This window comes from Bidens hawaiensis, unplaced genomic scaffold (genome assembly GCF_021521415.1).
Source record: "Bidens hawaiensis isolate Kalapana, Puna unplaced genomic scaffold, B.hawaiensis_p1.1 tig00029600_1, whole genome shotgun sequence".
NCBI classification, from domain to species: domain Eukaryota; kingdom Viridiplantae; phylum Streptophyta; class Magnoliopsida; order Asterales; family Asteraceae; genus Bidens; species Bidens hawaiensis.
Window position 1 is genome coordinate 65,264 of NW_027494899.1, and position 23,054 is coordinate 88,317.

Here is a 23,054-nt window from a genome sequence, read left to right on the forward strand (position 1 = left end):
AGGTAACTTATACTAACGAAGTTTCTTCAAATGTCCCACAAAAGGCATTCATTTTTAATTATTTACATTTTATTTAAAATTACTCGGCTTTCATCAAGCGTTTTATGAAGGGGTTTAGATTGGGCTATAGGTCTTTCTCATCTATGGTGGGTCCATGGCCATCTTCGAGAATTCAAACGCCTAAGACGAGTACTAAAAATGAACCTCGTATAAAACAAGAGAACGACGATAATTGTAACACGAACAAACAAAACACATAGTCATTTACTTATTGTAACAATCTCAAATACACAAAATAAAGATAAGTGATAAACAAAACAAAATTAAACGAACGAAGAGGCCCTCAGAATACTTCGAAGCAAAATTTCGTGCACTTATCACGAGACACCAGCCGAGCCCTGTATGGAGTCAAATACACTCGGCTACCAAACGAGTCACACACTCACCCACCGTTCGGCGATTCAAACTGTACGTCGTCGTTTTACAAACAATGAGATTCAATTTTGACTTACCGGAACCTACCACAAACACCAACACCAACAAAGCCCTAACCCTAACACCAACACCACCGTCACAGTCACAGTCACAGTCACAATCACCGTCACCGTCTACTCCGGCAACCGATGACGTGGATTGGCTTCCTCTTCAAAACCACCCCGTTTTCTCCACCTCCAATTCATCTTCAAATAATAATAGTATTATTCAGAGGAAGCGGAATCTTATGGCGTGGGACGGAGCCTCTCGCTTATACTACTGGAATGTCAACACGCAGTCTCTCCATCGGCTTTCGCTTCGGTTTGGCGAACCGGACCCGAGCTTTATTCTCGCCACTTCGCCTTCAAAGGTTTGAAGTTATAACTTGTTTTAATTGCAAATGCAGTCAGTATTTGAAATTATATGGTTAAAATGTTAATAATTAGGGTTTTGCTGTAGTTGCCCGTTGAACTATGTTTGAGCCTACGAGTGAGCAATAACCAAACCGAAATTAACCGAAAACTGAATTAACATAAATCGGTTATCAGTTTTTATTGTACCCTTGGTTAGGATTATGTTATAATAGGAAGTATATTTTTTGTAGGAATGATAAGAAATAATCTTGTCCATTAATTTTGACTATGGAGGGTTGAGATTAGTTTAGGGGAAATCAAGTGTGAACACAAGGTAAGTTGCATAAAAGGAATAACACATTTGTTCACTTTCTCTCTCCACATGCAACGCACATGCCAAATTCCCCCATCATTTTAAAACAGTCCATAACTTTTTTTTACGACGTTTTTATTGAAAAACAAATACACCATAATAACGAGTGTCTTTTTATCTTTTATATGAGTACCATATTGTAATATAAAAATTAAAAAAATTAGTGGGTTTTTTACAAATTGTGTTTTACCGAATTGTGTTTTACAAAATTGTGTTATACAATAGTAATTTTCATTGTGTTTTTTCCATTGTGTTATTTACATTGTGTCATACAATTGTGTTTTTATCATTGTGTTTTTTTTTTCATAGTGTATTTTTCCATTGTGTTTTTTTCATTGTGTTTTCATTGTGTTTTTTCGGACTTTTTCGGCGAGGTGGTGGCGGTGGGCGGTGGAGTGGTGGTGGTTGTAAGAGATGAGTGAAGATGTAATTGGGATTTATGTAAGTGGGTTTTTGAAATTAATTTAAGTGGGTTTTGAGATTAAAGTAAGTGGGTTTTGATATTAAAGTATTAGACTAAAATACCCCCCTTCCTAGCCTTTTTAGGAAAATCAAACTTCTTATTTGAACCTAATCCCCCCTTGGTTAATAAAAATAAACCGAACCGAGCAACTCATGTTTTCATATATCTTTAGCTTTTATATCCCTGTTTCTTGTATTTATACCTCCATTTCATGTAACTTTAAGCAAAAGTTTTAGCTCAAGTTTGGTTTTGGTTATTAACCGGAGTTCACCGAACCGAAAACCGACAAACTAACGGAATAAATCGATTCATTTAGCTGAAAATCAGTTGGTTAATATATAGATTAACCGATAACTTTGGTTTTGCTAGGCTAATAACCGAACTGAACTGTGCACATCCCTAGACTTTAGCGAACTGTTCGGTAGGAAGTTCGTTTATGCTCTTTTGTTTAATAAACATGTTCGTTTAATAAACGTGAACAAGGAATGTCGTTCGGTTAACTAATTGAATAAACACAAACAGAGGCCAAGTTCGTTCAATTGTGTTCGTGAACATTTGATAACGTGTTGATTTACGTTCGTTAATGTTTGTTTGCTTATGTTTGTTCATTAAAAGTTTGTAATATCATCATATAGATTTAAGCAAAATTATTAACAATTAAATAAGTGTATACATGAGTATTATGTGGTTATACTTTATATGTGAATTAACTTATGAGTATGAATGCTAAAAAAAACACCAACACAAACTTGGTAACTGACCGAACCGTTGACATTGACCATTCTCGGTTAACCAAATAAGATAAAGCATTGTTTGTGTTTGTGAACCGTTCACGGACAAGTTCATATATGAACGAATACGAAAATATAAATTTCGGTAGGTTAGGTGTTTGTGAACAGTTGCTTGTCTGATAAATACTTAATGGACGAACGCGAACAAGGCATTGTTCGGTTCAGTTTGGATCGTTTACAGCCCTATGAATAACCTGCGAATGTGTTTTGTACACTATAGGTATTGCGACCTGACGTGGAGCTTAATTTCACGGTAGATAGAATTACAATCAACAGACACGGATCAGCATTGCTCTTAGAAGGATCAAATGGATTATGTGTTATGTATCTGTATGGGCGTTCTTCATCAAAAGATAGTTCTGTTATATGCAGGTAATTAAATAAATATAACTTTTGGGTCTTAATTTTTTTCTGTTGTATTACTGCATCTCTTTCGAAATCACTTTCATTTTACTAATTTGCAGGACGATCTATGTTGGCTCGAATCTCTACCTCAACACGAACAATGCAATACGGACTTTGAAAGTTTCATGGCACCCTTATAGTGATACTCATCTTGGAATTCTATCTTCTGATTCAGTTTTCAGGTCTGCAATTGAGTTTTCATTTCTCATTGGTTGTTTTATTTAGTTGTAGTTTATGACTGTATCTCGCATTTTGTAGGCTTTATGATTTGTCCTCAGCTATTGAGCAACCAGAGCAAGAATATTATTTACAGCCAGTTTCACGTGGTCGATCAAGGAATGCCTCATCAATATGCCCTGTTGACTTCTCTTTTGGTGGGGATCATTTGTGGGATCGATTTAGCGTATGTTGACTTTTAATTGTTTTTTACATGCTTTTGCTATATCGATTGCTCAACTACTTGTAATATTTGATTCTGCAGGTTTTTGTTTTGTTTAGTGATGGTGCAGGGTACATCTTATGTCCAGTTGTTCCTTTTGGGAGGTAAAGTTGCAAACTTATATATGTTTCCTTTTAAGCAATATGGTATGATGCTATGATCTCATTTATTTATGTTGTTACAGCATGTACAAATGGGAATCTGTATTGGAGATATATAATGATGCTCAAACATTTGGACTAAATTCTGGTAGCTCAAAAGCCTCTAGTAATGAAACTCTGGCAATTTCTTGGTTAGAAGCCACATTTCCTGAACTGGCTAAACAAGCAGCAGAAGGCGGGGTTCAACCTGCACTAAAGTCCCATCCTTATGCTCTGTTTGACGCATCAGTTCCATTGCAGGTATCTCTTTTTAACTACTTTTAGTATTATTTAAAACAATCCTTAAAACAGTTTTTATAAAATTATAGGGACCTTTGCATAAAGTGTACCATGGAAATGAAGAAGATTCTGAATTCAAAGTTACCGAGTGTGAGGGCCGAGCTGTCAGTTTTCTTTACAAGGCAGTAAGCAAAGATTCAATCCTTGTTACGGTTTGGAGCGGTGGGCAGTTACAAATAGATGCATTAGCTGATGAAATACAGCCTATTTGGATGGTGGGTAATCATCCACGTATCTCTGTTGATTCTCAAAACCGAATGGTCGGTTTTGCCATGATTTGTGAAACACAATCCAATGAGCTATCGGTTATGTCATTTGAACAATCGTCTGATAAAAACATCTGGTTGGGACATCCACCCCCGTTGTTGAAATTGGCCACTATTGATTTAGCCCTACCTGGGAAAACCGAGACCGGTTCCATAATTTCATTGTTTATTGATCCACTTATACCTGAGAGAATATACTGTGTTCATGATGGAGGTGTAGATTCAATAGTGTTGCATTTTCTTCCTTTCACTAATCAGAAGAACGGGATAGATGATGATATGAGACCGCCAACTGTGCAGTCGGTTCTCAATACGTGCCAGGTGGAATCCTCGTTGTCGTCTCTATATGGTTTTTTGGCGTTGGCGGATTCATTTGGATGTTGTTGGATTGTGGAACTCACGTCTGGTTTTGAATGCATTGTAGTTGGGATGGAAAATTGGAATCTTTTGCTTCCTGCTCGAGTTGATAAAGAAAAGAAATATGAAAGTTTGGAAGAAAATGTTGGCACCGGAGATGCTACTATTATAAGTAAAGAATTACTCGCAGGCCCGAAAGTGGTTATTGTGCCGCCTACCTCACCGAACCCTGTTGCTGCCCGACTCTATTGAAGGGAGGTCAACTCTTCATCAGTACTTCAAGCTTTTTCATGAAAACTATGTTGAGTATGCACATAAGGTAAGTTTAGGGTTTTGACCTTTTACTTACAAATTGGTAATAATATATATGTATATATATATATATATAGGATCAGGATCATATGAGAACTTTTTGGGAATTGAGAACTATGAGAACCATTTTGGACCACAAAAAAACCCAAAAATAAAAAATCATAAAACAAAAAAAACACAAAAATAAAAAAAGTAAAAAAAACCAAAGCTCTTATTTATCACCCCGGTTTCTAAAAAAAAAACCCTTAAAAAAAACTCGGTTTAGCTAAATTATACATATATGTATAATATGTACACACATGTTTTTTTCCTATACACATGTATATTTTAAGGTAAATGATAATGTACATATGTGTACATTACGTAACTAGAGATTAAATGAAAGTATACATATGTGTATAGGTAAATACGAATTAAAAAGAAAAAAAATCGGTTTTTTTTATTATACATATATGTATAATATGTACACACATGTTTTTTCCTATAAACATATGTATAATTTAAGGTAAATAATAATGTACATATGTGTACATTACGTAACTAGAGATTAAATGAAAGTTTACATATGTGTATAGGTATCATAAGAATTTAAAAAGAAAAAAAAACTTTCGGTCTTTTTTTTTGAAACCAGAATGAAATATAAGAATTTTGGTTTTTTTACTTTTTTAAAATTTTTGTTTTTTTTTGTTTTATAATTTTTTAAATATTTTTTTAGAGGTTTTTTTAGTGGTCTAAAATGGTTCTCAAAGTTCTCAATTTGCCAATGGTTCTCTTAGGATCCTTACCCTATATATATATATATATATATATATTTTGGAGTTTGAAAATCTTGATGCTTTATGTGGTTTCTTAGGTTTACTTTGAGCTCAAACACCATGGACCGCAACTAAAGAAAATCATTGACGAACAACATGCTCGGTTACGTGAGGCACAACAAAAGCTAGCAAAAGTCGAAGAGAAACAAGAAAAGTTGGAAAACCGATTAGATCGTGCAATTGAGACTCATGGTATGTTGGAAGAACGGTTGATAAACCTGAGAACCTACCAGGAATCCACAAGAAGCCATTGTCGAAAGCAGAGCGGGAGTTCAAGATGGAGCTTGGTAAGTTGTCTTCAACTATTATCTTTCATCTTGTTTGACCAAGCCATCCCATTTTGAAGATGGTTTTGTTTGTTTTATGCAGACAGATTTAGAGGATTAGAATTAGACGCGTTGCACACGACCATAGAAGCTATAAACGGTCGAATAAAAAGATACTCTTCTTTTTCTCCGCAAACCAAAAGACCGAATCAAAGAAGGCAGATTGCACTTGCAGGGAGGAGGAAGGGAAATGCTGAAGATGATGAGATCTCCCACCTCAAATCCGCTATCGAAAAGCTTTCTTTGGTCAACAGCGAGAACACCAAAAAAGTCAAACTTGTGGATTCGGCTTTGAGAAACCGCGAAAGCACAAGTTGAGGAAAGGTAACATGTTACAACTTCGTTCGAAATCAAGAATTATGTTATTACTAGCTTTGAAAGATTGTGAAATGCTGAATAACTTTTGTGTTGGCATTTTTGATTTTGAGTTCAAGAAAATAGTAGTATTATTTTCATGTTATAGAATATTTAATGTGCTTATAAATTACTCAAATATCACTTCAATTAGTTTACACAAACAAAAGGTGTTAAATTTTAACACCCTTGTTTTAAAAAAATAGTGAAATTATATACCCTAGTTTAAGTGCATGGTTTGGTTTGGGACCCAAAACTAAAATTTTGGTTTTTAGTTTTTTGAAAAGCGTTTGGTTTTGTTTTCCTGATGTTGCCATTGCAGGTTGAAAATTTTGGGCTGATAAAAAATTGTCTAAAAAACAATGAACCTGGGTCTAAATTATATTGTTAAATAATAAATTGATTATACCATTTGACTAAAATAATATCTATTAATTTTCATTAGTTACTTAAAATAAAAAACAAAAATCTATAAATTCGATTCGTTAATAACTAATTGATTAATATACTTATGGGCCAATTTTGATAAGTTATTGGGCTATGATATGTCACTAACAACCCTAATTGATTCATTCACCTATATATACAATCACCGGCTATCATTCATCAAACGCACAATTAGTAAGCCCCACTTTAACCTTCATTATTTACCTGCAACCTTTGTATGGCGAATCCGTTTCCTGAGGATATAATATTCGGAATATTGTCAAGACTGCCCGTAAAATCATTGGCTCGTTTTCGGTGTGTATGCAAATCATGGTTCAAGTACATCAACGATCCTTACCTTCATACCATTCATGTCAAAGAACCCACACCAATATTCTTTCAACTTTATGTCAAAAAACTCACACCAATAGGGTTTCAACTTTCTCCAGTTGATGTTTGGGGTTACATCAAGATCAGTTTTTTGCATGGTACTACTAGTCTGCGAAAGAAGCCGGTTTTGGAGTTGGATTTTATGGGTCGCTTCTTCGATTGTTTGCTTGTTGGTTCATGTAATGGGCTAATCCTGGTGTGTAATGAGCAAGACCCCCGTGACTCTGAAGGCATTCATCGGGGCGTCTTTCGGTTTGCACTTATCAATCCTCTCAGTAAAGAGCGCTGTCATTTGCCACCCATCCCAACCAAGATGACTGGACTAATTGACTTTCGCAGTCCATACTACTGGGCATCAGGGTTTGGTTTTGACGATTCCACCAACACTTTAAAGACGGTGTTTTTCGCTAACTTAAACCTAGAGGCTTATGTGCCATGCACCATGGTTCATTCTTCGGGATCGAGCTCTTGGCGAGAGGTTGCCCAAAACCCTGCTTATCCGATAAAGGGTGGAGGGGTATTTGCTCATGGACGTTTGTATTGGTTGGCAGAGTCGTTCACATTAGTATGGTTTGATGTGAAGAGGGAGGAATTCGGGTTAATCGACCCTCCCAAACCAAAAGGAGACCGTTGGTTTGACTGTAATGAGTTGGATGATTTAAACGGTCAACTTGGATTTTCGTATTACGGTCCCTTTGGCATCAAGACATGGATATTGAAGCAACACGAAGAATGGGTGTTGCACCGTTGCTTTGATATCAGTCCTATTCTGCCACCACCGTATGAGGAATATGATTTGGAAATTTTGGGTTGTTGGAACAACGATGGGGACATATTATTGATGGGCTACATTTATCAAACGGAACGGTTGTTTGTTTACACCCTCAAAAGTGGTGATCTGCGAGAAGTTGATTGCGGGGATGCATCTGGAGGATGGATCCGAATGTACCAAAGCAGCAGCTTGTCTTTGCTCCCCACAAGTGCTTGATCATATGAACTTCTAATATTTCAAAATCTTTGTTCTTGTTTGTTAGTATAATGGATTACCTTTTTTGGCTTTAGTCCATTAGTTTTGAGTATGGATTGGTGGTATGAGTTGCCTATTTGTATATTCACAACCAACTTTGACAAGTAACTAGAAATTTTCCCGTCGCGCGTTGCGGCGAGGGCACGTTTTGTTAAAGACGCGTACGTCAGGTTTTGAACCAACAAAAAGGGTGAGTCATTCGACGGATACATAGACCCTGGGTCAGAAGATAAAGATTGTTGAGGGCCCACTTCTATATTATCTAGAAAACATGATGACGTCACCCTGTATAATCCATGTTAGTCTTTTCTATTTTTCTATTTCTGTTTCTTTTGGATGTGATCCTCTTACACCATCCCCTGCTAAGACAGGACATGTATATACGTCTCGTATAGGCATATACGGGCATGACTGACATGGGACAAAAAACAACATTTTTGCAGCCTATACAACCTTATAGACCTATACGAGCCGTATAGGCATTTAATTGCTCGTATTGCTCCCTGACACCACCCCCGGCCGACAGGACATGTCTATACGGCTCGTATAGGCATATACGGGCTGATAGGCTACGCATGACTGACATGGAACAAAAAAACAACTTTTTTGCAGCCTATATGACCGTATAGACCTACATGAGCCATATAGGCATTTAATTGCTCGTATTGCTCCATGACACACCATAAAACCTATACGACCGTCTATTGCACCATGTGTTTAGAACATAATGTATTTCGGGGTGCATTTTTATTTTTATATATGTGGATCAGATGTTTATCAGTGTGTTTTGACAAAATGTTTTCTTGTTTACTTAATCATTGATTGATTATTATGTATGGAATATTATAAAGTGTAACATTATATAATCTTAAACGAAGGTTCTCGGTATACAACCACAAAGGAGAGCGGCTAAAATTGCTAAAAAAAATATGGTGCAAGTCAGATAATATATCTGAATGATGGCTATATAGGATGTTAAAGTCATAAATCACATAAATATATGGTCGTAAAAAATTTATGTCCAAAAAATTGTCTATACAGCCATATAGGGCTATACGAGGTGTTATACGACTGACGACATCCGACAAAAACTGGCACGATTCAGGTGCTATACGACCATATAATCATATACGAGCCTTATAGGAAAAAAATGATGTGTGAGGATCTCTAGTGATATGGGAAGATCTTAACCCATTTATAAATGTGAAAACACGTTATGATACTTTCAGCCTTTTCAACTCCCAAGCCCTAAAATTTCTAAATTTTTTTTTGTAAACTTGTTTATAGCGTACCACTTGGGGTAACTGTTTCCGTCATTAGGAGTGATGCTTGGTTTATTCTTATAAATTATTTTTTATTATTTCTACTAGCCTATGATACTTTTCTTTTTGTTCACGTTTTTTTATTTGTTAAAAATTATTAAAAAATTATATTATAGACTTATAATACTTTAATATTTTATTTTTTTATATATCAATCCATTATAATAGATTACTTAATTTTAAATGTCATGAAACTAAGCACCAATAAACTGTTATTTATATTATAATAAATTTAATATTCATTTTATTGGAAAAATTGCATTAGTTTCTCAACGGGGTTAGGTGAATTTACAAATGTACCTAATAAAATTACTCAAAAATCTTAATTAACATTAGTAGTTATATTCGGTCATTACCCTTCTTTTGTTTTCTACAATAAAATTTCACATTTCTCTTATAATTGCAAAGATATTTGTAAGTAGGAACATAAAACCACTAGACCAAAAAAGTTATAAGACAGTTATTGACCTTCTAATAGTTAAATCTGCATATATCAAAACACTATAAGAAGATGTTTGTTAGTCAGGAACTGACAGCCTGAGTTCAAATCTTTGGTCATTTTTGTGTAAATCTTTTATTAGATAGAATGAATTGGGTGTCATCGTAAAAATAAATGGTCGGGAACAATCAAGAAACTATATTTGAAAAAAGATGGATGGATATTGGGGGGTCCGTTAGTAGATAAGTTTTCTCAAAAGAATGTTTGTAACAAGATTGATGAGACTAATGATCTCGCTTTTGCCACAAGTTTAGTGGCAAGTCAAATTTGGCATCTTATTGTGTCATGGCTCGGTCTTTCTTTGATGACGGGTTTTAATCATGGTGAAATGATGGATTGATTGGAAACACTAAAAGTTCAAAATGAAAAAAAGAAAGAAAGAAGAAGAAGAAAAAAGAAAAGGAGGAGGAATGCTTATTTATTATAATTAGATCATTTTTAACTTTTAATCAAAATTTCGTTTTCACTAACAAATGATATTTTTCCTTAGATTTCACAACCAACACACTATTTTGATTCATACATTTCCAGTCTCCATTTATTTGGAAGTGGGATTTAGGACCCAGCGCTTCTCGACGGGACCGTTAAATCGGAAAAAAAAAACATACGTAAAAATGTTAAATCATAAACTCACTGCAAGTCGACGTGAAGTCAGTATATATCAAGTTACGACAACGAAAGTAAACAAAAGAAATAAACCCGTCAATGTCAAAATACAACCAATTATCATATATAGAACCAAAAAACCAGGCATGTGACAGCTGCAAACCAACACAAATTCTGTTAATATCAGCGGTACCAACACAAATTCGTAAACATAAATTAGTAAGCCAAAAAATATTTTAAAGGTGAGATGTCAAACGTTGAAACGCGGATTAAAACCACGTGACGATGGAATATTTTAAATCATGAAAAAGTTTCAGTCATTGTAAAGATGAACTATAAAAAATATGAAAATGAAGTTTAAAAAAATCGTTTAACCTACATGTAAAGCCGATACTTGCCCAAGTTAACGAAATAAAAACAATCATTTTTATTTATGAAATTATGTGATGAACAGGGCTAATATATTAGACGGGTTAGACGCGTTAAAGGGAAAGCTTTCATCATAGCTGAATCTAGATACTTCACTCACATCGCGTGATCTCACATGTTACCGCCCATTCGAGCTGTGGTCCATAAAAAGCTTGGGACACCGGTTAATGCAGCCATTATCATGACTGCTACAAACTGCCTGGTCACGAGCCTCAATGTTCTAGCAAATCTTCTTTCCATATCTTGGGACATCGGTTAATGCAGCCATTATCATGACTGTTCATATTCTTGCTAGTGGCAATCGGGCAATTGTGAGACGATACTACTCAACGGGGGTGACAACGGGCCAATATAGAACCATGCTGATTATCTTCTTGGTGTTGACCGTTGTTCGGCTACTGGGATGGGTTTAGTTTGGGCATAGGGAGTAAACTGTTGGTTTGTGTATCTGTTTGTTGTGCATACTAAGAAAAATATATATATTCTGCACAAGCAATTACGCTGAACCACTTTTGTTTGAAAATACAAAAACATGCACATGAAAATCTGCTAATTTCATGTTAAATCAGCAACTAGTCACCCCTGCAGCAAATCTAACGCAAAAAATACACATGGAACTCTGCTAATTTCATGTTAAATGTCTGAATAACAGCAATGAAAAGTTAAACCAATTACTATTATAAAAGAGATTTTCGACTATCAAACGTAATTTTGAGACATTGTAATGCAAAACTAAAACAAATACTCAAAATGTAGACATTGTAATACAAAATTTAAACAAATACTCAAATATAGACATTGTAATACAAAATTAAAACAAATACTTAAAATATAGCATAATTTGATCAGAAAGTTCCCTACAACTGCCTGATTCAAAAGGGTCCAGATGCACCCTAAACTTCTTTACCTGCATCATATTTAAAAAAAAATGAAAGAAAACAAAGTTACGAGTTCTGAACAGTTTTGGAGAATAGAAAAACATATGAAATACATACCATTCATGAACTAATTTTATCATCTTCTCTTATTTTGCCTCATCATGATCACATAGTTTGCTTCATCAACAATTGCATTGACCCATTTCGGTCTTCCGGTTGATAGCATTAGATATCCCAACACGAACCCAAGTAAGATTCCACATATGTATCCCATCATCACCACTTTCCATGCAAATCCACTCTCATCTTCATCTCCATCACCTTCAAGTTGTGGTTCGTGCAGACGCTCACTGCAATTTTTGGGCAATGGAAACCCACAGAGTTTTGGATTCCCTCCAAACGAATTCCCTTCAAATGTGTTGAACTGTCTTCCTTGCGGAATGTGGCCCATGAGATGGTTTTGGGACAGATTTAAGAACTCCAGAAAGGTCACATCAGCAAGGCTTTGTGGGATCTCTCCTGTGAGTTTGTTCCAAGACAGGTCTAAGGATTCAATTTCTGAAATATTTCCAAGAGCCTGTGGGATTCGGCCCGTTAGGCTGTTATGGGACAGGTTGAGTGCTTTCAAAGAGTTCAGATTACAATTGATGTTTGGAATCTCCCCTTCAAATTTATTGTTTGATAGATCAATAATCGTGTACTCAACCAAAAGTCGTGGGAAATTTTGATCCACTCCTTTCATCGCACAAGTGATAGAGTAATACTTGCCACCTATGTATAAATATTCTGGTTCTGTGTTCTTAATTACCACATTCTTCATGGCATTGAAATTTTGAAAATATTTTGTAGGGAGTTTGCCTACAAACTCATTATGAGATAAGTCAAGAACTCGCAGACTTGGAAATGGGAAATTAACAAAGGAAGAGGGTACAATGCCACCATGAAAATTGTTTGATCTAAGGACGAGAACCTGTAAATTGAGAAGATCTCCTAACCAACCCGGGAATGTGTCATTTAAGTGGTTGTTTCCCAAATCAATTACACTCAATTGCTTACATTTGTTTAAAGAAGTTGGCACCTTTCCTTCTAACTCATTTCCATTCAAAAGAAACCCTTGTAATTGGCCCCAATCCTTGTATACATTTGGAATGGTGCCCGTTATCGAGTTATTTGAAAGATCCAAAAGTACCAACCGATTCCCTCCTATCTCCCCTACCCAATCAGGAATGTGCCCATGTATATCATTTCTTGACAGATCTAAGTAATAAAGAGCTGTCATGGATCGAATGGATGCCGGAAACACCTTTAGATTGCAAGAGGCCAAACTAAAGGACCTAAAATTAGGATTGACATAATGATTAGCATTATTGGTGGTAACAGATATACCACTAAATGACAGAACAAGTTCTTGAAGGTTTGTGAGGCTTGATAACAATGTATCCAACTCCCATTCACCTGTAAAATTATTATATGAAAGGTCTAGGGAAGTGAGGTTGGTAAGCCGTTGAAATGTTTGCTGGATGGGGCCATTATCAAGCACATCAATCTGCCCGCTTAATCGATTGTTAGAAAGGTATAATTCTCTTAAAGATTGAAGAGAAAACAACTCTGGTGGCATATTTCCTTGGAACATGTTATTATCAAGCATGATATATTCTAAAGAAGAAAGGGTAAACAATGAAGAAGGTAATGTTCCAGAAAGCTTGTTATATGATAAATATAGAAAATAAAGGGATCTAAGGTTACCTATGGATTTGGGAAGGGACCCATTCAAACCACAATATGAGAGTGTCAATTCAAATAAAGATGTGAGATTGCCAATTGAGATGGGTATCTCTCCTGATAAGCTTGTGGATGACAGATCCAAGAAAAATAAAGATTTGAGATTGCCAATTGAGATGGGTATCTCTCCTGATAAGCTTGTGTATGACAGATCCAAGAAAAATAAAGATTTGAGATTGCCAATTGAGATGGGTATCTCTCCTGATAAGCTTGTGTATGACAGATCCAAGAAAAATAAAGATTTGAGATTGCCAATTGAGATGGGTATCTCTCCTGATAAGCTTGTGTATGACAGATCCAAGAAAAATAAAGATTTGAGATTGCCAATTGAGATGGGTATCTCTCCTGATAAGCTTGTGTATGACAGATCCAAGAAAAATAAAGATTTGAGATTGCCAATTGAGATGGGTATCTCTCCTGATAAGCTTGTGTATGACAGATCCAAGAAAAATAAAGATTTGAGATTGCCAATTGAGATGGGTATCTCTCCTGATAAGCTTGTGTATGACAGATCCAAGAAAAATAAAGATTTGAGATTGCCAATTGAGATGGGTATCTCTCCTGATAAGCTTGTGTATGACAGATCCAAGAAAAATAAAGATTTGAGATTGCCAATTGAGATGGGTATCTCTCCTGATAAGCTTGTGTATGACAGATCCAAGAAAAATAAAGATTTGAGATTGCCAATTGAGATGGGTATCTCTCCTGATAAGCTTGTGTATGACAGATCCAAGAAAAATAAAGATTTGAGATTGCCAATTGAGATGGGTATCTCTCCTGATAAGCTTGTGTATGACAGATCCAAGAAAAATAAAGATTTGAGATTGCCAATTGAGATGGGTATCTCTCCTGATAAGCTTGTGTATGACAGATCCAAGAAAAATAAAGATTTGAGATTGCCAATTGAGATGGGTATCTCTCCTGATAAGCTTGTGTATGACAGATCCAAGAAAAATAAAGATTTGAGATTGCCAATTGAGATGGGTATCTCTCCTGATAAGCTTGTGTATGACAGATCCAAGAAAAATAAAGATTTGAGATTGCCAATTGAGATGGGTATCTCTCCTGATAAGCTTGTGTATGACAGATCCAAGAAAAATAAAGATTTGAGATTGCCAATTGAGATGGGTATCTCTCCTGATAAGCTTGTGTATGACAGATCCAAGAAAAATAAAGATTTGAGATTGCCAATTGAGATGGGTATCTCTCCTGATAAGCTTGTGTATGACAGATCCAAGAAAAATAAAGATTTGAGATTGCCAATTGAGATGGGTATCTCTCCTGATAAGCTTGTGTATGACAGATCCAAGAAAAATAAAGATTTGAGATTGCCAATTGAGATGGGTATCTCTCCTGATAAGCTTGTGTATGACAGATCCAAGAAAAATAAAGATTTGAGATTGCCAATTGAGATGGGTATCTCTCCTGATAAGCTTGTGTGTGACAGATCCAAAACCGTGAGAGGGGAGTTAGTGCTTGTGTTAACATTGGGAAGTGGACCAGAGAGATTTTTGTTATCTGACAAGTAAAGTCTTTTCAGATATTCAAGACTTAAGATGTTATCAGGTAACCTTCCTTGTAAGCCGGTGTATTCAAGCGAAAGTGATCTTAGAGAAGAAGAGATATTAAGATAGGTGGGTAAAACAAAACCTATATTAACTTTATCAAGCCAAAGGTCTCTCAAAAAAGTGGAATTTTCAAGGAGAATACTGAAAATATGAGGTTGCATATGCAAATTATCAATCTCATTCTTATTGTAGGAGAGATCAAGTGAAACCAATTTAGGAAGAAATGTGATTTCTGAAGGGATATGCCCTGTGAAACTGTTTCCTGACAGGTCAAGTTTTTCCAAAGACTGAAGACTGAATATGTTGATAGGTAGGTTTCCTTGCAATCCATTGGAGCGCAGATTTAGCAATTTTAAAGAAGAAGAGATATTCAGAGTATTAGGTAAAACTGAAGAGATATGAAGATATGCAAGCCAAAGTTCTTTCATAGCAGTAGAATTTTGAAGCAGATTGATGAAAACATGAGGTTTTAAAATAAGATCAATCCCACTGTTAGAGAGATCAAGGGACACCAATTTATGAAGGTGTGAAATGTCTGCGGGAACTTGACCCGTAAACCCACAAGAAGACATATTGAGATGTGTGAGACTATTAGAAAGCTTGCTTATATGAGGTGGAAACTGAGAATCAGTAAAATTATTGTAAGCAAGGTTGAGTCTCTGGAGACGAGGAAGGTGAAAAAGAGTCGTGTTAGGGTGGATAGTACCTTGCACCATGCCACAACTCAGGTCAAGACCGATAACATCACCGGTGGAGCGGTCACAAGTTACCCCATTCCAATCACAACAATCTGTACTAGGTGTCCAGTTAATCATTTTTGGTTTACAATCAGAACCAAGCCAGCCTTCACCTATGTAGTTAAACCAAGACATGTTATCATTGATTGAGGAAAGGTTTTGTTTGAACAGAATCAAAGCATGGGCTTGTTTAACTGAACATCTACGAGTGGTGTTCATAGAAGATGAAGAGGATGAACTGGGAGAGATAAAAATAATAAACGAAAGGAAAAAGAAGAGCAGCATTGAATTACTCATTTTTGTTGTTGGTGTGTTTCTAGTAGCTATACATATTCATACTTTGGTACAATCTATATAAACACATCATGGCTATTTGTTTGTGGTCTCAAACTTCTACTTTCATGTCTTATTATGCAAAATATCAACTTCTAATTGTTTGTGGCCCATAATAAAACTTCTCACCCAAATACTGGCCTAATGCAGATTGTTCAATAACGTGTCTTTTGGTTTACAAGACTTTGATTTGGTCATGTCTTTTAGGGTTTTTGAAGTATACTTACAAATATCTTGTAATGAAATTAAGCAAATTGGTTTCAGGATGACAAATATCATAGACACATTATTGCTTCATAAATCAAACATAAGGCAAACGCGTTACAATTGTCTCAAATAGTGAACATAGACCACAACTTACATTATCATATTCCATATGGAGATATAAAATGTGGAGATAAAAAAATATAATAAACAAAAAAGTGAAATTTCATCTAACGTCTCAAAACACATACTCTGTCCAATGAACTGAAAATATATAGATTGGTGCCAATAAAGCTGGCTAATTTATTGATTTCCTCAAACTAGCATGGTTGTTAGTAACAAGGGATTCATCCCCAAAGAATACAAACGTAAATGATTTCTGTCTCCGATATAAATGCTAATGATTATTCAAAACTAACTAAAAGCTGTACGGAATTGCAGCATCCACAAGGCAACCTGCATTATGAAAAAGCGGGCCTCTAATGAAATCTGCTCAAAGCAGACAAATAGGTAGGTAAAGAGCGAACTCGCATGTGACAACTTTTCCTCAATCAATGCCTCTGAAGAAACTCTTCCAATGATTATGAAAGACTCCACAGATGGTCTTTGTATCTGTCGATAAACAATATACAAACCTCACTTCCACACACTTTCAAATTATAATTATTATTATACATGTTCAAAAGACATTTATAAATTTGGTAAAAAAGAAGATACCAAAGCGTTATTTACAGAACGCAAGCAATCATTGGTCTTTAACATCAGCAGGATAACTCGAGGTAGTTTATGCAAAAGCACTGTGATTTGCGGGAAATACTGAGAAGCATACATCTGCAAAACAAGACATCAACAGTCAAAATGAAAAGGCCCAAATGATTCAATTGTTAGTTATGAAGGGTGAGTCAGTTCACCTGACGTTCTGAGTGATCATTGCCTTGTATGGCAAGATGGTCAACTGCAGGGTCAATGACCCGATTCCAAGGCCTCATTGTAAGAATCCCTGCAAATAATGCATAAAGATCCTCTCCTGCACCCAATTTCATGCAATTTTCCTTGATTCCTTTCGCATCAGCCTGCAAAAACATTCACATGATAAGCTTGTTGATCACGTAAACATGGTAAGAAGATAAAAGGTGATTATTAAGATTCAAGAAAAACACCTTCCAGAGGGCAGCATAGTTGGTCCTAGTGGAAACGTCAAGTTTTTTGTACAGACCGTGGTCCAGCAGTACCAATTGTGGCTTTCTTCTTCCTCTTCATATACATACAAACAATAAAAACATCAAATAAAATTTATAAAAAACGGAAAACATCAAAAAAAAGAACAAATGAAAGTGCGACTATGAAAGATGGTCGACTCCCATAAGGAGCAGATTTTGTAAACGTTATCATTTCTTATATTTTTAATATTTAAAATCATCCAGGTCTCTTATCAAATTAGATCAAAGCTACGTTGTATGAGAAATTTGATAAAAATAGAAAGCTTTTACATTAAAATAATAACAGCCAATGACATAAACCTGTAATCAAATGAGGGAAAAATCCAATGCAGAGTATTAACAATCAATTCCACTGTCGCATAATCTGTCATGTGCATATGTTGTACCTGCAAAAAGAATAATAAGAAATGAAATGAATAATAAGAAAAACGTGTCAAAAGTGTATTCATAATAAAACCTACAATTGGGATAGTCAAAGTAATATCAAAATTCGAACTTAGACCAATATTGGAGAAATCTATCAAAGAGAGATAACATCACCAGTTGGTTGAGACGATGGTTTTGAAATCCAAGATCTGAAGAGATCGATGGAATTAGGGTTATGATTAATTGGGAATGTTTCGGTTTTTCAGCGCATCTGGTTGCTTATTATATATATATGACACATATATATATTTTTAACCCATGGATACCTACTAAAATGCCTGAGAATAGAGATTAGGATTTTAGACCGGAATGTTATAAACAAAAACAAATAATTGTGGATGTTTAAAACTTTTTTATTTTTAAGAGTCTGTGAGCGTTTACCCTAGGGTTAAAATATTAGTTTTGTCACTCTTAAGAGTCTGTTAAGTTCTTTTTGGTTATCATTAGCTGTTAATAACGACAGACTCACATTTTGCAATCTCTGAAAAGTTTTTGATGAAAAAAATCCTAACTTTTCTTTCCATTCTCTTTCTTTTCTTTTAATGAAAAACTCAATAATGAAAAAAGAAAAATTTTCTTATCTTTTCTTTTCCAAACCCTCAAATAAAAAACTCAAGAATGCAGTGTAAATTTAGAGAGCCCCGATGCCGCATTCTGGCCAGACTATGCTGTCATAGGTTCATAGTCGGGCCCACGCTGGCTTCAGAATATGGCTTGGGCGTTCCCTCGGGAAACCATACCATTGACTGCCACTTGAGAGTTGTGCCACCACAAGAGCAGAACTCTTTGGTGTAACACACGGTAGGGAGAAAACCCGGGTGAGCTTAGGTTTTGAACTGACAACCTTTGCATAAGGCCTAGCCCAAATACTTCATTGTCAATATCCACCAAAAGTGACACAAGTGGGATTCGAACTTGAATCTCTACTGAATAACCCAAGCCTCCTACCATCAAGCTACACATAATGATTTAACTAAAATAACAATTATTTAATACTTTCTTTTTATTATATAAAATGTGAGTGAGAAGGTGTGATTGGTTAAAACATATGGCCCCACACAACAAGCCCTTAGCCCGCCAAGCTAGTGACGCCACGAGGGCTCTTATATTTTGTGCCCCTATGGAATTAGGACACCTCCAATAGTGCCTACATGACACCATCTCAAAATTCCAAAAACCAAAGTAACAAACTATTGACACCATTGGAGTGGTATCATCCGTCAAAAGTGGTTTGTGGGCAATAACTCTTACAAATGGTTTAAAGTGGGCCCAATTAATTCCAATAAAGGGGAAAAAAGGTGATCAGATGATAATTTGAAACATAAACTAGATAATAATTATTGAAAAAGAAATGAAAGTTTTTATATGTTGCAGATGATAATTTGAAACATAAACTAGATAATAATTATTGGAAAAGAAATGAAAGTTTTTATATGTTGCTTTGAAATCTGATGTGTGATGTTGAGTTAACGGTTTAAAACAACGATACGTGTGTTAAATTGGAGATGCTCTTAGGATGTGGGATAAAGAGTGGATGAGGAGGCAGCCTGACATGTACACCACCCTACAACACTTGGTTTTAAAATGTTTAATTTTAAAAATTTAAATATCAGAAAGTTAAATGTATTTACAGAGAAATAAAAAAATCAATAACTCTTAAAAAACTTAAAAACGTTAATTCCATAGCTCTGATTCTCATAAGCGTAGCTAACCAAATTTGTTGTTGTCTTAAGAAAAGAGGGTTTCATTTTGAATTTTGCATGTCACAAAGCAAGACGGAATGGGCACAGAAATACGCGCCGGTGATAGCCAGTATGATCCAGTATCAGCGGGAAGCACTAGGCCGTGTGGCGCGATACCAATGTAAAAGACACCCAAGCAGATTTTAAGCTCAAACTGAGACATTTTCTATTTTAACAGTCAATATAGTTTTTTATATTTCAACCGTCAAATGCAGTCGGGCAATTTCTTTAAAAAAATATTTTTTTTTACCAAGATTACTTAATCCCGTCTCCTTTAACAAAACAGAAATAAATGTTGCATTTTCTTTCATGCAATAAATTGTTTTCTTATTGATTTTGACTACATTAACTAGTCTTAATTGGATAGATTCATTCATAAAATTAAATACGGATAACTTCGTCATCAATACGGATAAATTTGTCACTTTTGTGGTGTAACGTCATAATTCATAAAGTGCGTTATTACGTGTAACTAAACAAAAATAATCCACATATAGCACACATTATCATATCAAATAAACATCTTAAATCTTATCATAAATATATATAAACGGAACCTTTAGAAGCTCTCTGGTTACTCTCTACATTCCCTCAAGTCATCAGATTGCTTTATTTGTAAATGGGGACTTCTCATGCATTTGACCCAAATTCACGAGTACGAGTTTCACCAAACCCATATAGCCCTTAAACGGGTTATAATATCTCATTAAATTAAAAATTAATCTCATCAAATATTTGATATAAAATCCTATAAAATAGGGATATACTAAAAAATAATATCTGATTTTTTTGTTAAAAGATATTATTTATAATTAAGAAACAATTTTATAGTAAAAAAAATAAGCGGGTCATGGGTATCACCAAACCCAGATAGTTTTTTAACCGGCTTATAACATTTCATTTATTCAAGTCAAATGAAAAACAAAAATTTTGGCGGGTCAACCCAACCCACTCTGACCCTTTAAGATCATCAAGATAAATTCATTTGTTTATTGCTGAAGAGAAGAAAACTAATTAAAGTATTCATGAAAAAAAACGAAAACATCTAATTATGAATAAATTATTGCTGAAAGGTAAAAAGAAAGAAAAAAAATCACTTTCTTTGATTAATAAATTTCTTAAAGTTTTGAGTAAAAGAACAAAGTTTTGAGTAAAAGAACAAGAACTATGCATTTTCAAATATGTCACATAACTTAGGTACAATAAGCATTAAGTAAGCTTATTCTTAAGGAGTAAGCTCATATCACCAACTTTTTACGTAAACCTTGTTATGACACCAGAGGAATCACTTGAGCAAACAGATTTAGAAGCGAAAGCTTCTGCGTGGTCTAAAGAAAAGAATAATCCAAGTGAAAAGATAGCATATCATCATATAAAATATATAAGTTAGTTCATGAGAAGTAAAAATTACCATAAAGGGTTGAAGAATGTTCATTAGGACCAGTATCTGAAGCTAACTCATTACATGGTGCAATACTTAAAGAAAGATATGCTAATCCACTCTGAAAAAATTTATATCAAATAGTAAGTTTTTGTTTAACAACATAAAAGATAAAAAATCAAACTATTGATTTGTTAATAGAGGTGTCATGCTCAATAACATTAGAGCACTATTTGAAGACAAAATGTTCTAGAAATAAGATATATTCATGAAATTAGCTAAACAAAAACTCATCTAAACATTTAATGAATTAATTAACATTTTGGAAACAGAATAATTATTTTGAGTATGAATCAATCAATTTATTATAAAAGGATTACATGTAATATAAAAATAATCTCATTAATTAGATTAAAATGTTAAAAAAATATGCGGTTAACATAAATGGTTGAAATTTAAAATTGAAATAGATAGTATACATTCACAAAGTATTGAAGTCAATCATGATAGTTTCAGCCACTTTTAGTGTGTTTTTTCTTTTTAATAAAAATTTGTGAAGACAAGGGAATTAGTAAACCGCATTAACGGCAGAAAAGATTCATGATTGGGGTTGGTTTTGTGGTAAACACTAAGGGGACTAATTCAGTTTTTGGTACTTTTAAGGTATACAAATGAAGTGATTGAATTATTTTTATCAATTTGTATAGATGGTAAGAAAATCTGTATCAGTTTTGTATTTGGAAATTGGTTTACTTGACAATAAAAGTCATATATTAACTTTTAACTAAATATAAAATTTCAATGAAGTTTTTGGCATTTTAATACAATTGTTCTTATGAAACATCAACTTTCAAAAGTCAAAAGAATACTATTTTTTGCTGATATGTGTGTTCTTGTCACAACAGAGCAAAATTTATATAATAATGAGCTATGGTTCAATGTAGAACTCTATTTTAATTAAGTGAAACATTTTTAAACTTATGATATTTGTTTGACTAATCTTTAACTGCCAACAACTTGTAGTTTGTGAAGAGTTGTAAATCATGTTTTTTGGGTGTTTGGATATGGCTTATCATGAAGTTGAGCATCAATATTTAACGTCAAGAAACAAAAGTATATAAAACATTACTTCAAAATACACGATTACTAAAAAAATTCGGCAACTTACCTGAATGGTGTGAGGAAACAACTTGTTTTGATTACCGATTGCTTCATCAAGTTGATTGGGCATAATCAACTTCAAGAAAAAAAATTGTAAATGAACAATAACTATTAGCCAGAAGTTGAATATATAGCACTAACCCAAAAATTACAATATATATGTTATTGAAAAAATACATGGACAAAACACTACCTACTTATTTAAACTTACATTGGATAATGATGATCTTTTACTCCTACCACAAAACAATTAACAGACAGAGACCACTTAGGCTTTGATTTCGTTTGAAAAGTCATAGAATTTGGCGAGGAGTTTGGAAAGATTTGGTCGCCGGTTAATAGTCAGCAACATTAAATAGCCAACGCACAATTGATTTAGATTATGATGAATCTATTCGATGTTGGAGTTTGGGAATGAGTTTTGAGAGGTTTGGTCGCCAGTGATTCTGATTAATTTTGGAGTTTGGGGGAGTTGGCGCCGATGATTTAAAACAATACCAAAGGGGCAAAATTGATTTAGGGTTTCGCAAAAATTATAAAATCATATCCAGAGTAAGGGATCAGACCGTCATTGGGAGGGGAGTTTGTTGTAGGCGGGATTTGAAGTGGAAGAATAGGGTAATATAAGGACACGTGGCACAAATAATCCTTTATTTATTAAATAGTATAGATAAGTTTTAAATATTGTTATAAACAAGACATTTATATAAGTTTTATCATAATTTTATGCCATTACCATTTTTAGATTATATAAT

The 23,054-nt window shown here is 34.6% G+C and overlaps 3 protein-coding genes and 1 pseudogene across 3 annotated transcripts in view; 1 reads left to right on the top strand and 3 right to left on the bottom strand.

Moving 5' to 3' along the window:
- Positions 1–16,170, bottom strand: part of LOC143579077 (receptor-like protein Cf-9 homolog) — a 46,842-nt gene extending 30,672 nt beyond the window's left edge. The window contains exon 1 of the mRNA XM_077062482.1: positions 15,802–16,170. Within this exon, the coding sequence (XP_076918597.1) occupies positions 15,802–16,129 (328 nt within the window). The 5' untranslated portion in view covers positions 16,130–16,170. The remainder of the gene's footprint in view (positions 1–15,801) is intronic.
- On the top strand, positions 476–6,227 carry LOC143579078 (nuclear pore complex protein NUP88-like; annotated as a pseudogene).
- LOC143579082 (uncharacterized) lies at positions 11,882–15,408 on the bottom strand. Its single transcript, XM_077062484.1, has one exon. The coding sequence runs from the start codon at positions 15,254–15,256 to the stop codon at positions 11,882–11,884; it is 3,375 nt and encodes a 1,124-aa protein (XP_076918599.1). The 5' UTR covers positions 15,257–15,408.
- Positions 16,171–16,751: 581 nt separating the features above from the next.
- LOC143579089 (putative ABC1 protein At2g40090) lies at positions 16,752–22,369 on the bottom strand. The gene is made up of 7 exons (XM_077062488.1): positions 22,307–22,369; positions 21,169–21,259; positions 21,022–21,085; positions 17,530–17,623; positions 17,281–17,442; positions 17,087–17,200; positions 16,752–16,981 (listed from the first exon to the last, which is right to left on the bottom strand). The coding sequence occupies exons 1-7, from the start codon at positions 22,367–22,369 to the stop codon at positions 16,784–16,786; spliced, it is 786 nt and encodes a 261-aa protein (XP_076918603.1). The 3' UTR covers positions 16,752–16,783.
- Between the last annotated feature and the right edge of the window lie 685 nt (positions 22,370–23,054).